The 15,899-nt window shown below is 49.9% G+C and overlaps 1 protein-coding gene across 1 annotated transcript in view; it reads right to left on the bottom strand.

Moving 5' to 3' along the window:
- The window catches only part of EPAS1 (endothelial PAS domain protein 1), an 84,171-nt gene that overhangs the window by 8,071 nt on the left and 60,201 nt on the right, over nucleotides 1-15,899 (bottom strand). Inside the window, exons 7-11 of the mRNA XM_024552855.4 lie at nucleotides 8,504-8,610; nucleotides 2,874-3,021; nucleotides 2,009-2,223; nucleotides 672-859; nucleotides 25-135 (exon numbers count right to left, since the gene is read on the bottom strand). Coding sequence (XP_024408623.3) covers nucleotides 25-135; nucleotides 672-859; nucleotides 2,009-2,223; nucleotides 2,874-3,021; nucleotides 8,504-8,610 — 769 coding nt within the window. The remainder of the gene's footprint in view (nucleotides 1-24; nucleotides 136-671; nucleotides 860-2,008; nucleotides 2,224-2,873; nucleotides 3,022-8,503; nucleotides 8,611-15,899) is intronic.

Here is a 15,899-nt window from a genome sequence, read left to right as displayed (position 1 = left end):
CCAATCTCCTCCACAGCCGCCTACCTGGGGGCTGCACTGGTCCTTTGCCTCTGTGTCCATGGCGAAGAGCTTCTCAATCACTTCAATCTTCAGATCATCGTTCAGAGTCGTGTAATAGTCTTCAGGGCTGTTGGGCTGGAGACCAAGAAGGAGAATGACAATGTCAAGGGTATGACACTGGTCTCCCCAAAGTCCAAGGTGGGAGGAAAAATACACTCTTGGGCCCAGAGATCAACTCCATTCCACCCAACTACTGGCAGAGGCCCCACTCCTTATAAGCTGTGTGTATTAGGTCAATTCATCAACCTCTCTGAACTTCAGTCTCCTCATAAAATGCGCCTGTCTTGAGGAGCAGATGGGCCGAAGGCCATGGCCAGCAGGGCTCGGGGACCTGTCCAGCTCTGCGCTCTGAGCCGGCAGGAAGCAGGGCTAGGGGCTCAAACCACGCACAACTCAGCCGCTGCCTTCGAGGGACTTATTCAGGTGGGGGCGGGGATGGGCTGGCCACTGGCAACAACAAAACATCTCGGATACTTGGCAGGTACGTGTCGCCATCTCTGGGATAAGTTGGGTAGGAGGAGGGCAGGATTTCTGTCCAGGCTGTGCAGCCATCGGCAGTGGCCAGAAGGAAGAGCGCACCCTCTCCGTGGCCTCCCTCCAGGGGCGCTCACCGTGGAGCAGCTGCTGTTGGTGGCACTGGGGCTGGTGTTCCCTGGCACAGCCACCTGGGGCATGGTGAAGGCGGGCAGGCTCCCGGCCTCGCTCTGGGCACCGTGGCTCCTCAACTCCTCAGCCCATGGCTGCCCGGGGGGCAGGATGGTCTCGCCATAGGCTGATGACTCCTTGAAATTCTGGTTCCCTGTGGAGACAAGGGTCTGCCTTGGTTAACACCCACATCACTGGGCTCCCGCCCAGGGCAGAGAAAGCCCAAAGGATGCACAGGAAATCTCCACAGGGTCTGGAAATCATGCCCAGGGCTAGGCCCTCCATGCTCTGAGGCTTAGCTGGGACAAAGGGCCCTTTAACTGGGGCTCTGAGTAAACGTACAGACTCCCTTTCAAGAAGACACCCTCTTGGAGCATTTCATTTTCAGAGACTAAATGTATTCGGAGCCGCTGTTCCTTGAAGAGCGATCGGCATGTAGATGAGAAGGTTAGGAGAGGCGAGTTGGGCAGTTTGCCTCCTGCTACGGCACAACAGGGAAGCTACAAAACCTCTCGTCCCAGGACGGCCCTCTACGACTCTGTGAAGTTGCGGGTCTCTTGTGGCCTCTCAAGAACATGTCTACAGGGGCCGAGACCTGTCCAGGGCAGCCACGGCAGCCGTACCTATTCCTTCCGCAGCCACGGAGAGCCTGTGGGTCACGCACAGGGACACGCAGGGGAGGAAGGAGCGCCCAGGTACACATTAAGTGCTTCCAGCATGGGAGCAGGAGGGCCTGAAGGCTGTTTCTGTGGCTATAAGGACTCATGTCCCTGTGGGACCAGCACATGTTTAAAGAAGTAGTGCCAATGGGGGCTAAATCTGGGCCTGACCCTTTTCTCCATCCATGTGTCTGGAATTCTCTCTCTTAACATTATTTCCATTTGGCACTCTGCCTAAAAAGCAATCTGTCCTTTAAGGTGCAGGTGGGGAGCCACCCTCCCTGTGAAACCGTGCCAGCGGCCACAGGGTGGGTTTCTTGCTGCCTCCCTCTCTCATCTCAGACTCCTACCCCCCCCTCCTATGGGGGAGATGTGACTGCTCAGGAGGGATGCTCCATAACCCCTCCAGGTGCAGCACTTCACGAGGTCAGGAGTAGCACGGCCTCACCCCTGGCAGCTGCGTGTGTTGTTCTGTTGTGCCCAGCACAGAGTCTGGCCACTAACAGATGATTAATAAGACTCAGGGAAGGAACAGGGGCATCTCTGGTTAAGGAGAAGCTGTGGTCAGGGAGGCATGTTATGGTAGAATCCTCCCCCACCCCCAGAGGGTTCGACAACCCCCAGCTCAGCTGAGGAGCACCCACCAAAATCCAGAGAAATGATGGCATCTCCCGCAGTGGGGGCCAGCTGGGCCAGCTCCTCCGGCTCCTCCTTCAGCTTGGTGTACAGGAAGTGACTCTTCTCAGAAACAGCCACCTCACCACTGTTGTCAAAGATGCTGTTCATGGCCATCAGGTGTGGCTTGAACAGGGATTCTGTCTGGTCCATGGAGAACACCACGTCATTCTTCTCAATCTCACTGATGGAACAAGAGGGCACGTCAGACCTTCCACATTTTCTAGCCAAGTCCTGTTGCTCCCTAGGCACAGGGAAACCCTGATGCCCAAGCCTCTCAGCCAAACACATGGGCATGGACACTGGGTCGTCGTTTTGTACAGAACCACACAGACAGCAGTTTGGAGCTGAGGGAGCAGCATCAGGAGTGCGCTCGGACAGGGAATCTGTCTGGGATGCTGTTTTGTGATCAGATGCTGCGTGGTGTGCACAGGTCTGAAAGGTTTTGTCTGTTTCACCCTAGCAATGACTTTATCCAGCTTCCCAGGTGCTACAGAGCAAGGGTGTTACATCTGCTTTTCTCAAATCACATGAGTGGTTTTTCCCCACTCGAAAACACTCGTTAAGTGATGACTTTGCTCTGCCTCCCCACGTGGGTTAGAGGGATGACAGCGAAGACAGACGAGGGAAAGGACAGAAAAAGCACTGGAGAGGGGATACCTCTGTGCCCCACTGCTGAGACGCCCACGGCAGCCCTCTGGGTCATAAGGATCAACACTGCAAAGAGCTGGCAAAGAGCCTTTGGAGAGGCTGGGCTTTCCCCGGGTCTGCCATCCTTAGTCTGGGGAGCTCAGGCCCCGCACACCCCACCCCCACTGGCCCTCACACACTCACCTCAGGACGTAGTTCACACACATGATGCACTGGGGCTGCAGGTTGCGAGGGTTGTAGATGACCGTCCCCTGCGTCTCCAGCCACACGTAGCCCCCATGCTTCGCCAGCATCCGGTACTGGCCACTCACCACCTGACCCTTGGTGCACACTATAGGAAGAGAAAGGGAGCCTGAGGTCAGGGCTGTCGGGAGAGGAGGGGGCACTGTCAATCCCTTGACAAGTCCGCTCACCGACTGGCTCTGCCCTAATTTCCCCCTCTCCCCTGCCCCAGTTCAATAACAGGGGCACCAGGAGGAGCCTGCCTCTTCTGTCAGGGACCCCAGGTCAGGGGTGGGCACTGGCAAGAAGGCGGAGAAAGCCTGACCTCAGGGCAGACCCAACAGCAATACTCAGCTTGTGCATAAATGAAGTTAAAAAAAAATGATATCCTTGATTGTTCCAGGTCATCTGTCAGGCCTGCCACTGTAGAGCCACAGAAGTTTTGTGGCCCATAGCAAAGGCAGAGGTAAGGGGTGGGGGCCCCAGCAGCCTGCACTCCGCCTCTTCAAAAACCTAAGTCCTTCCTGCTGCTTGTTTTCCCAGCTGCCCAGCGAGGCTGCTTGTTTGATTTCTTTCCAATTCCAGATTGTTCGAAATGTTCATTTAACATCTGCATTTACTGTAAAAAGACATTGGGGAAGGGCTCCCGCATCCTGGAATGTCCTCCTCCCCAGTCCTGAATACTCTCTCTGCTCCCATTAAAAAGGAATCAATAAATTACTCATGTTAGAATTTTTGGTAGTTTTCTGAACTGCCCTAATACTTTGATTCTTTGGGAATTCATTCTTCAGAATCCCAACTCAGAGACTCCGCCCCACAAATCCCAGAGAATAGGAAAGAGGCGTGGTGGCAGGGTGAAGACATCTTGCTAGCACAGGGACTTTGGGGAAAGAACAATCTGTCTTGGCATTGGTTTCCTCACCTGCCAAACGACCGCTGATAAAAACAATATGATAATAGTTATCATTATTAGCTGTGCGGTGTACCACGACTATTTGTACTAAGGGTCACATCTGCCTTATCAGGTACAAGAATGTGGGCTCAGTGTCTCTGGCGAATTCTCTCCCCAGAGTTACTAACGCAGACGGCGTCCAGGCCCTGGTACCTCTGCAGGACGTGTCTGCAGACAATGTTGTGAAGGGCCAGTGGGGGAATATCCAGACTCCCCTAGTAGGCTGGTGGCCGCCTCCTCATCCCCCGCCCCTGTGTGGTTGAGAAATGCAGTTTGGTTCGTGCTAACGCTGCTTGTCATCCTTTACATTCGTTTTTCTTGGCAGATATTATCCTCTTCAAAAATTTAACGAGCACCTTCAAGGTGCAGGAGATACCATAACTGACATGTGTACAGCGCTTTGCAGTGTTCGGAACTATCTCATATGATGAATGCACTTCTGCAAAGCGATTACAACAGCCCCTGGCACATACAGTGTCAATAAGGATTATTGGCCCTGTCATCACCTCATTTTGGATACAATAGCACCACAAGGTAGCTATTACTAGTCCTGTTTCACATCTGAAGAAGCTGAGGCTTGGAACTGTTGAGTGATTTGTTCAAAGGCCCCCTGAGTGGAAACAGTAGACAAGGTTATAGTCCAAATTAAAGACTCCTATCTAAGCTTGTTTTTGTTTAAAGTCAGCTTGAGTGAGGCTTAATTTACCTTCAATTAAAAAATGCACCCGGTTAAGCACCCAGAGCGATGACTTTAACACCCTTGTAACTTTCACCACCCTCAAAGGTATAGTGACTTTTCCAGCACACCACCCCCATCAAAAACCCTTGTGTCTTTTGACGGTCCATCCCCATCCTCACACCAGTGCCAGGCAGCCCCTGATGTGATCCCTGTCACTAAATATTGAAACGCCCTCTTCAGTTGCACGCAGTGGAATCGCACAGGAGTGTGTGCTCTTTGCATCTGCCTTCTTTTCACTGAGCACGTTTCCCAAATTCCTCGTGCCGTTACAGGTATTCGTGGTTTGTCCCTTGCAGTGCGGAGTAAGGCTCCGCTGCATGTGTGTACCGTAACTTATCCATTCACCTGGCAACGGGTGTTTGAGTTGTCTTCAGTGTTTAGTTGCTATACACATCGGTGTACCGTCCTTTGTACGGACGTCCTTTTCATTTCTCGTGGGTGTAGCTGGGACTGTAATGGCTGGGTCATAGGCTCAGTATATGTTTACTTTATAAGAAGCTGCCAAATTATTTTCCACAGTAGCTGTACCATCCTAATCTTTTTCAAAAAAGCCTGTGCTGTAGGGGAGATACAGATTGTCTCCTTTTAACATAAAGGAACTAAGGCCAGAAGGATTGTGACCTGCTTAACATTGCCCAGGACTAGACAACCCTCTCGTGGCTCCTAGTCCAGCACTCCCTCCCTTCCTTCCCCCGGGCTGCAATCCACGGGCAATCTAAATTCGCTGTTGCCCCTGTCCTGACCCCTCATGGACCCTTCCACCTAAGAAGTAACTTCTATCCTCCCTGATTTCACTTTACCTGCTCCACTGAGGCCCCCCTGCTGCAGTGAAATGATTCTTGCACAATTTCAAGCAGCTGGAGTTAACTTATTTAGACGGTTCTTAATGCAGTCAAAATTCAGGGCCCTTATTCTTGATTAAACAGTGCACGGAGCAAGGGTTTTAACTGTATTTCTAGCGATTGCAGGTGAGGGCCTGCTCTGTCAGTGGAATATAATTACACCTGCCTTCTAATCATCTGCTCATTAATGCCAGCCTGGGTGAGGGGCCTGCTACTTGGTAGATAGGCTTTTTATGACCTTTAATCTTGTTTTCCTAAAAGCACATAATGTCCTCACACAACAAAGGAAAACCACCCCCCCCTACCCAACCCCTCCTGTCTGAGAGTAACAATGTATAAATTACCAATCCATTTGGAAATGATGGCTTTCAATTATCTGAATCTGGCTTGAGGGCTGAGCTTCCCCAGCGATTTCAATGGAAAACATACACAGGCTAAGACATATACGTGCGGAAATTCGGATGCTGGTGTGTCAACCGGCCTTAAACCTTGGCCTCTGGCTATTTCACAGCGTGAGTGTGGGGCTGTGGTGCAACTGTATTTGCACAAACCCCGTGGTGGGGGTGGGGAGGGTTTTGTTTTAGCCACCACTAACCCAGTTTCCAACACATGCAGATCTCCCTTTGCTGGATTTGCTGGCTGGCTGGCCGGGTCCAGGCCTCTCAGCCCAGAGCAGCTTTCCCTGGTTCCACCAGGGAGGAAGGGAGCCTGTGGTTTCCATTTGGGCTGGGAATTACCTTTAAGTGTGCCTAATGCTTAAGCACACCGATTCAATAAAAAACCACCATATTTTCCCTGGAGTCAGCAGAAAACCGTGACAAATTTTTATCCCAGCTCCTTTTTCATGAAGCAAAGCTTTTCTAAGAAGAAGATTAAAAAAAAGTCCTTCTGATATGGCTAGAGAGAAGTCATCCTTTCTGTTCCCATGGATAGCAGTTCCCAGAAGACGAAGTGTTGTATAATGCTGTCCTGCAAGAATTCCCAGAAACATCTCTGTTTGTCGCCGGCTTTGACTTCACCCTTGGCCGAGGAGAAAAGCCGGACTTCCCCTCAGTTTGACATCTATAGGAGGGAAGGCCCAGAAAGTCTGGCCCTGGGGAATCAACGGGGCAGCTGGGCCAGGGAACAGGAACAGCCACAGACCACAAAAACATGGGGACCCCAAGGCGAAGGCTGGAACCACGTCCTACAATTTTAAAACTAGGGTAGGCCAGGGCTGGATCTCACCCATCCTTGTGGGCCACGCACACACGAGCACCTCCACCTCCCTCCCCAATCCCTGGGCCCATAAATGCAGCTGAGTCTAGGTCGTTTGTTTGCTGGAGAGCATAGCGAGAGACATTCCTGAGACATCATGAAGGGCCCTGTTTCACTGTCCGATCAAACTCAGAAACCACAAGGAAGCAGTAGAGAAGACCTCTATTCGAAAGAGAAGACCTTACTCTAATGGATTAACTGTGCTCGGATACTGCCTGTGGGGCTACTGACTGTTAGCTGCTCTGAACTTGAGCTACCCTAACCTCAGGATAGATGGGTGGATTTAGGAACAATGGACAAAGAGCTGTACTCCAGCTTTTTGTACCCCATTTTCTTCATTGCTACTCCAAGCCACAGCCCATCCTGGGAGCTCAAGACCAGCAGAGGATCTTCTCAGACTCAACTCTAGGCCTCTCTGTCTGTACCACTGTGGGCGCTCAGTTTGAAACATTCTTTTCCAAATACCTTTTATGCCTTTGGGTTTACCATTCATTTAGTGCCTGTGCTATATTGAACACTGTGCTAGATACCGTGGCTGAAGGTATGAGCCACCGGGCTCCCTTGGAGCCCACAGTCCTCCTTTTCCCTCAGAAACGAGATCCCTTAGGGCAGGGGCCAATCCCATCAATTTCTGTGGCCCTCAGTGGACCAAGAATAGAGCTGTAAACCCAGAGCCCTTGCATGTTGATGGGCTGTATGGACTCAAGAAAATTGTCTTGGGTCACCTGCAAATGGGAAGCCTGAACCGGGAATATGACCAAGTGAATGAAATAGAATAGCCCTGTCCAGTACGGTAGCCACTAGCCAAGTGTGGCTATTTCTTTATTTAGTCCTCACCTGAGGATGTGTTTATTGACTTCAGAGAGAGAGGAGGGAGAGGGAGGGGGAGAGAGAGAGAGAGACATTGATCGGTTGCCCCCCATATATACCTTGACCAGGGCCTGAACCCACAGCCTTTTGGTGTATGGGACGACACTCCAACCAACTGAGCCACACCAGCCAGGGCAAGTGCAGCTATTTAAATGTAATTAAAATTAAATTAAATTCAGCTCCTCAGTTGCACTAGACGTATTTCAAGTACAGCACAGGTAGCACATGAAATAGGAAGGTACTGAACATTTCCGTTGCAGAAAGTCGTGTCAGTCCTGCTCTAGAACCCTTTCATAACTCGGGTTTCTTTCAAGCTGCCAAGCACAGTTTCCGCGTGACATCCCTGAGTTGCCTAGACAGCCTCCTCCAACTCAGTTCCCTTGTCCAGCAGGCAAGCACTGGGAGCAGCATCGCTTGTGGCTGTGCCCTCCTACCTTCCCTGCTGTTTAATTCTCCCCTATCCTTCCCGGTGCCCAACTCAGGTGCCCTCTCCTCTCCTTTTCTGAACTGCCCCAGCCCTCCTCTTCTCTGAATGAATGTACTTGCTTCTGTAGCACCCCCCTAAGGGGATCACCCTCTTCTGTTCCCCTTCGCAGGGCTGCTCCACAGGGCTGTGCAGCCTGCTCACCCTGTCTGCAAGGGTGCTCAGTGGAGGCGGTATGTGGGGGCTGAGATTCAGCCCAGCCGTATGGCTGGACGTGGGTGTGTCGCCCCGGAGGAAGAAGCCCTTTTCTAATTCTCATGCGGGTGTCACATAGGCTGGTGGCAGCCTTGGTGCTCTAACCATTCTGAGCGTGTGAGTCTCTCAGCTACACAGGATAGTGACTCAGGGAAGGCAGGGACCGGCTCTTCTCCCATCTCACCGTCATCACCACTCAGGGCCGAATCCCACAGACACAAGGGAGCCGCCCAGGACACTCCAGGGACTTACGGTTCTGGTGACTTTTGGTCATGTTCTCTGAGTCCAGTGCGTGGTAGAACTCATAGGCTGAGCGGCCAAGTAGCTCCTCTGGGTGGTAACCGACCAGTTCTGTGATTCTGAATTTAAAAAAAAAAAAAAAGAAAAGCATGTAGGGAAGAGAAACCATATAAATGTGGACAGGGGCTCAAGGACTTAAATCCAGAAGGTGAATCAAATGCACACATCCAGATGAAAACACTACAGGCTCCTGGTCGCACCATTCACACAAGCAAAGGACACGTGGTGGTCGACCTGCCACTGTGGACCCGCCCGGCCTGCACTCCTCCTGCCCTTCCTGAAGTCATGTTGGGGGAGGAAGGAAACGTGGCTCCCCGGGGGACTCCCTACCCCCAGCCCTAATGCACACATGTGCCTAATCTCCAACAACCATGGGAGGGCTCTCACCAGCCCCTCTCCGCCCCCCGATTTTGCAGATGAGGGAGGAGAGACCCAGGGAAGGCAGACGATATGCTGATGTCCATATGTGTCTAAGGGCAGAGCGAGAATGAAACCAGGGCCTCCTGACTACTGGGTCAAGCTTCATCTAGTAGCGGGTGATGTAAATGAAGTGAAGATTATGTGGCCTCAAGTGGGGAAAAAGCACGGAGATGACCTTCGTCTGTGTGTGAACCACAGAGTGAGGAAGAACCTGGGACAGGGAGAACCCCTTCTGTGCTGAAAGCTTCACTGGTCTGGGTGCCTCTCATGTTCTGCCTGGTGACCTCAGATTCCTCTTGCACACGGGCTCTGCCTTCCATGGGTTCTTCTACTTGTCCCTCTCTATTTCGAGGAAAGGAAGGAGAGCAGGAGGTACTGAGAGGAAGAAATATAAAGTCATAGTCATAGAAATGTGCCTCCTCATTACGTTCTGTGATGACCTTGCAGCTCAGAAATGACAGGGCTCGGCTCTCCTGCATGTGTCTTGCTTCATCCTGGAAGGTGTCTGTTTTTGATGGAAAGTGGGTAGATGGAAGGCGGAGGTGGAGAACCATAAGAACCACTTAATGCTCCAGGGACCCTTGGCTGTGTGCTGGAGTCATTACAATAAACCAGCCCTGCCCAAGAACCGCCAGATTAGCCACATTCCCACATCATACCTAAATATTATTTTTTCATAATCTTTGTTATTTCACATGTTTCTTCTAATGGGCTTGTGGTCTCATTAATCACGTTAAGAAGTGATGCTGTTGTCCTCATTCCAAGTTCTATTTCAGAAAGCGTGACTTTTAGGCAAGGCCCCATCATTTATCATCTATGTTGGAGATTAATAACACGGAGGGAAGCAGAAGCAGTGTCTCTATTCTCCTCCAAAGGGGTTTGCGTACATCTATCGGAAGACATCATTGTAAAGTACCGTCTCCATCCTTCCTCTCCCCTACTTAAGCACCTACAGCTTTCCCTATTGCCAACCCTATAGGGAGTAAATAAGCTCTGCCTGAGGGCAGCTCCCCTCAGAATCTAGTCTCCAGCTTCCATGCAATTTGATTTTCAACTAACCTTCAGCATGTCTCGTACCCTCTGCCCTGGTGGACCCCTCTCCTTGCAGTCCCCCATTCCTGGTAAACTCGTTCTTGCTGCAGAACCTTGATGCCCTCTCCCCTTCCCCCTTCTCTATGTTCTGACTATCGCAGGGCCAGCCCGGGGCCTCACCATTGCCCTGGAGCCCTCTCCAATTCCTCCAGCCCTTGCCAACGTCACCTCATGAAGTCCTTACAGGCAAACACAGTGTTACAGAGGATTATGTATTTATCTCTCCCCATCCTACCTAGGCTGTCATCCCCTGAACTCAGGGACCACTTTCTCCTTTGGCATCCCCTACATGGGTAAATACTTGAGTAGCTGACTGGTGAACTGATTCACTCTTAGGACCTAAGGTACAGCCAGAGCCCAGTCTGTCCCAGCACTGTGAAGGAATCCAGGCGCCCCTTCTCACTTTCCTCCTAGAACATGATTAACTGCCTCAGTGTGCTCAGCAGAAACCCTCGTGATGCTCACTCCATCTTTTCTTCATTCTGGAGGGAGTGTCTGGTGCTGATGTGGGCAGAGAACAGGCAAGTTCTCTGCCTAGGGGAGCCTTGGGGATTAAAGCCTTTGTCATACAAGGGACAGCCCAACGGGGCTGGGAAGCTTAGGTCTCAGATCAGACAAGATCGGTGTGTTCAGGGTAATATGGCCTTACACTATTGATGTAGCCACTATGGAAAGCAGTATGGAGATACCTCAAAAAATTAAAAATGGATCTGCGTTTGGCCCGGTGATCCCCCTTCTGGGAATATATCTGAAGGAACCTGAAACACTAATTCAAAAGAAAATAAGCACCCCTGTGTTCATTGCAGCGTTATTCACAATCGCCAAGATATAAAAACAGCCCAAGTACTCATCAGTAGATGAGTGGATAAAACAACTATGGGACATTTACACAATGGAATTCTACTCAGCCATAAAAAAGAAGAGAAGTTTACCTTTTGCAACAGCATGGATGGACCTGGAGAAGATTATGTTAAGTGAAATAAGCCAGTCAGAGAAAGACAAGTAGCATATGATGTCACTCCTGTGTGGAATCTAGTGAACAAACTGAACTAACAAGGAACACAGAGACAGACTCGTGGATGGAGAACAGATGACAGCTAAGCAGGGGAGGGGAGGTTAGGGAGTAGAGGGATGAGCGAAAAGGAAAAAGGACTCATGGACATGGACAACAGTGTGGTGATTGCTGGGGGAAGGGGGTATAAGGGGACTAAATGGCAATGGAAAAAAAATACAATTAAAAGAAAAAGAAAAAAAAGAGCTTGGTTCTCTGCCGATTTAGCCCAGTGGAGATTTCTCCAGTGAGATTCCAGCAGCTCACTTGTGCCAGAGCTGGCCTTGGACCAGGAGGACCTGTCCCCTCACTTGGCCTTGAGCACAGAGTCTCCGAACTCATCAGCAATGGACATGTTCCTTGTCACCTTGCTCCCAGGGCTGGTGCCCAACGGCACCGTATCCAAGGTGGAGACTGGAGGAGAACAAGGAGACAGCAGAACAGTGCTGGCCCTTCCTTTCCTACAACCAAATAGCTTGTCTGTCAGGCTCAGGGCCTGGGGATCAGAACCGCACTGCGGGCCCTGCTGCCGGCGGGCCGGCCAGGTGCAGGCTCCCAGGTTTGCCAGAGAAGTGCTGCTTATCCCGGGTGGGTCAGACAGGGGGCTGTTCTGCGAGAGATTGGATTCTACTCCCTAGAGAAGTTCAATTTTCTTTCACAACCGGAATCTTCAAATAAAAACGTTTGAAGCCGATGTTTGTTACAATCAGCCCCCGAATGTGTCGCCCATTCAAAGGCACACAATGGGCATGTTCTGCAAGTGGACAAACAAACCTGGGCTTCGGGGTGGCCAGCTATCTCCCCCGTAGCAGCCTTCATTTATCTTGTCAACGACAATAAATATTTAATGTCTCCTTCTCCATTCCTTTAAACAGACTATAAAAACTGGGAAATACGCATATCGCAAACACAATGGAAGAACATTCAAGTTGTCCCACTTCACAAAGCCAGGAAACCCCAACTTAAAGCTGATGGCCACTCGCCTTCATCCGTAGGCACGCCGACGCCAGTGGGAGGGTAGTGAACCCCGCTTGTTTACAGGGACCGCTGCCACAGCGCAGAAGGGCCCGCCCGCTAATTTCCCGGGGTCTCAGAGACGCCTCCAGGGTGGGGCTGTGGTAACACAGGTTCATTAGCTCTCTCCAACAGGGGCAGAAAAACTACTTTTTTTTTCTTCCTAATTAAGAGCCCCTGACTCACTGGGGGAAAAAATCAGGTCGGGGTCACCTATAAATTAAAAAAGTTCTGTCTGCAGAGAAGAGGGAAACGTAAAAGAGCTCCACTTACAGGTTTCGGAAATGAGAACAGTCGCTCTCTAGTAATAAAGTGGAAAAGGAAACAGATCAAGGACGAGGTGGGGAGGGAGATGGAGACGTCGGCAGCCACAGGAGGCAGAGGGAGAAGGAAGAAAAGGAGGAAAAAAAAATACAGAGGAAAAAACAGCTGTTAAATTCTGAAGTTAGCATTACCCCACTAAATGCATGGGCCAAACCACCAGGGCCTGGATTTCCGAGTTGGACAGGCCTTCTCCATGTAACATGTCAGCTCTTCATTGCTCTTCGATTGCCCTTTCCCCCTGAAAACGTTCAGAGGCTGTCTACAACACGGACTGCCTGTGAGCCAGCGCCGGAAAGAAAACCAGTCTCCAGGCTGCAGTGTCGGTGCCGTCACCTGGGGAGGCAGCGGGGACTAAGAGGGCTCGCTCCTCTTCCCCGTGGTGACACTGCCAAGTGCTGTCCCCAGGGGACCAGCAGCAGGCTCCCTGACTTCAGGCCGCTGCCTGGAGTCAAGCGAGGTCTGACTGCAGTTTTTACCCATCCCCCGCAGGAGTAAAGGATTTGCTAAGCAAATTAATCATGAAAAACAAGATGGGTTAGAGTATTTAAACTATGAAAGAGGATAAAAGTTTTAAGTACTTTTTAACCACCTATTTGCTTTTCAAAAAACGCATTTGCTACTAAACCATACTTCTATTACAGTCTGCTTTCTTTCCTTCCACCCACCCACCCTTCCTGCAAAGGCCTCTCGTAGCTTCGGCCCAGTTTGGTTCTTACAGGTGCAGGTCGGCTTTGAATAGCAGTTTCTAATATCCAGACTACCTACTACTAGGATTCCAGTGCCTGCTATTTCAATACATTTTGATCCAGATTTTGTTTGTTTTGAACAATAGCACTTGGACCCCTGTGCTTTTCTGGAATATTACACAGTCTGTGAAATCTGTACGAACAGCTCTGTAGGGAGCGGACAATCAGTCTCCAGCCTGTCAGTGTGACGTGTTCAGAGCTGGTTAATTTACTCACAGGAAGGTGGCCCTGGCTCAGTCCGGGACTCATCCTGCTCTGAGTGCCACTAAGTGCCTCACTCATGACCCTGGGGCCCACACGCAGTCAGAGACAGTTTGCCGGGGACTGCAGCAAGAGAGAAGCAGGCCGTGTAGAAGGAGTACCTTTTGAATTGTGAGGTCTAGCAAACTTTGAAATAAATTCCAAAGAGCATCTGCAGAGCCGCCCCTGTCAGGGAGCAGCCCTGTATTCCAAGTAGACTGGATTGGGCAGGATAATGTATGAGCATCCCTCATATGCACGCTCAGCCTCTGTTAGGCTGATCTCAGAACTTCGTCCTTCGCAGGAGACGCAGATGCGCGAGGGCAGCGTTTAATGTTTCTTCTCACCCAGGGATTTAAAGAAACACATGTACCTTCTTGCAAAGATGTGTTGGCAAAGGCTAATTAAAGGCAAAAATATTTAGAATAGACTATATATTAAACTAAAAAATCCTACATGCAATGTATTAATCTGAAAGATCACCTTACATTTAAAAAATGTCACCCATTCTTTAAAAAAGTAAAACAAAACAATGTATTAAATGTACCTCAATAGGCAATGAAAGTATGTAATCTGAACTTATTAAACTTATTAAGCTTCTGACATTATTGTGCCCTATGTTGCCTGAATTCAGTAACAAAACAGGGCGGCCCTCAGACTCTTTGCCTATAAAGATTACATGGCCCTCTTTGTGAATTTCAAATTTTCTACGGTGATTTTGATGCCTTCTCCCTATCCTTCCCCCAGTAATACCGATCCTATCCACAGAATTTGCTTTTATAACTTACTTCAAAGATATGGGGAGACTCATAAAACTGGCAGAATCACAGAGGGATTCTGTGCAATACAGATTTCCCCCTCCCCTCCTCCATGGCTTGGCTTCCTTCCCAGTTATTCTCTTCCACCACTAGATGGCACCGCCACCGGAATCGGAGCAGCACCCTATTTTAAAGTTAAACCGCCTGGGAACACATTCCGTCTTCCTTTTGGGTGCGTGGAATGCTCTATTTTGTACGATTCACTGTGGTTGCATTAAGTTGCTCACGTATCAAACGGTAAACTCTTGGAGATCAGGAACCATCTCTTCTACTTCTTCAATATAAAAGTCTCTGGCGCGGGGTTAGATGCATAACAGATGCTCAATAAACGAGAATTTACTAATTGGTTGCTCAGTATTTTAGGAAACAGCGAAGGAATGGAGATGAGCTCATTGATTACACCAGTAACTGGGACATTCTTCTTCCTCAGCCTTGTTACTCAGCTTGACTCTCCCCGTCCAGAGCAGCTGACCATATACACATAATTGAGACTGATACATATATAAATTGTTATAGAGTTCACTTAAAAATCGTGTACTATGTTTCAGATGGTTAATATGGGACTTGCTATGGTCCTCTGCCCCTTCATCAAGAGGGGCAGGACAAACGCACTTCGAACCCTCTGCACGCCTTCGCTCAGTTTCGGTAGTCTCAGGTTGGACTGGCTTTGAAAACTTGAGCGTTAGACACGATTAGAGTCCTCTTTTCTTTCCTCTTGTTAAAATGTCTCTTACCCTTTTCCTCTCTGTCCCCCCTTCTTTCTTTCCCCCGTGACCCTTTTTTGGTCATTGTTTCAATGATTATGTCTGTGAGCTCAATACATGTAAGAAAAAGTACCAGACGGTCCCCAAAGTGATTTTTTGCATTCTGATTGCCTGACATTTTCATGAGATTCTGATTTTCCTAGTGGGAAAACAATGCCCTTTGTGAAACTCAGAGCGCTCCGTGGGTGGCAGATGCCATTAAATCTAGTGAGGTCCACGGTTAAAGAGGGAAGCTGCCCTCCCCCCACGCTGGCTACCCTGTGCACGTGTTGGGTTTGGAAACGCTGATCTTGGAAGGGTATCAAGGAGAGAGAGTGTGTGTGTAGTGTGAGAGAGAGAGGGAGAGAATGCATGAGAGAATGAGACTATGAATTTGCTTCTCCTCACCCCAATACAAACAATGAAAACAAAACAAACCACCAAAACTAAAAAATACCGGTCCTCATCAAAGCAACAGAGAAATAACACTTACGGATTAAGGACTTAAAATAGTCACTTTATAGATGGTCTAAACCACGTCTGTGCCCTTGCTCACTAATCTGCTAATCGGTTAAACACAGCTTCTGTGTAGCACAGCATTCTGTGTCTTCAAATACCCCTGCACTCATCTCTCCCGCACCACTGAACGCAGAGTTGGGCTGTGTGACTAGGTTTCGTGAAAGGCAAGATTCCACCGATAGTGAGCTGTGTCCAGCAGACCTTACATGCAGCATCAGCCTCCACGCTCCGAGTCACGAGCCCTGCATCACAGCTCTCTTCAAGCCGTATGGACTCTGCCTACCACCCTGGGCCCAACTTACCAATGAGTGCAAGTCACACCCCTTTCTGTGTCCCTTTGCTCTTCAACTACGTGCAGGTCCCCAGTTCCTCAGGGCTTTT

Source organism: Desmodus rotundus, chromosome 5 (genome assembly GCF_022682495.2).
Source record: "Desmodus rotundus isolate HL8 chromosome 5, HLdesRot8A.1, whole genome shotgun sequence".
NCBI lineage: Eukaryota > Metazoa > Chordata > Mammalia > Chiroptera > Phyllostomidae > Desmodus > Desmodus rotundus.
The sequence above is the reverse complement of the archived record's forward strand: the minus strand, read 5'-3'. Positions and strand labels throughout refer to the sequence as shown.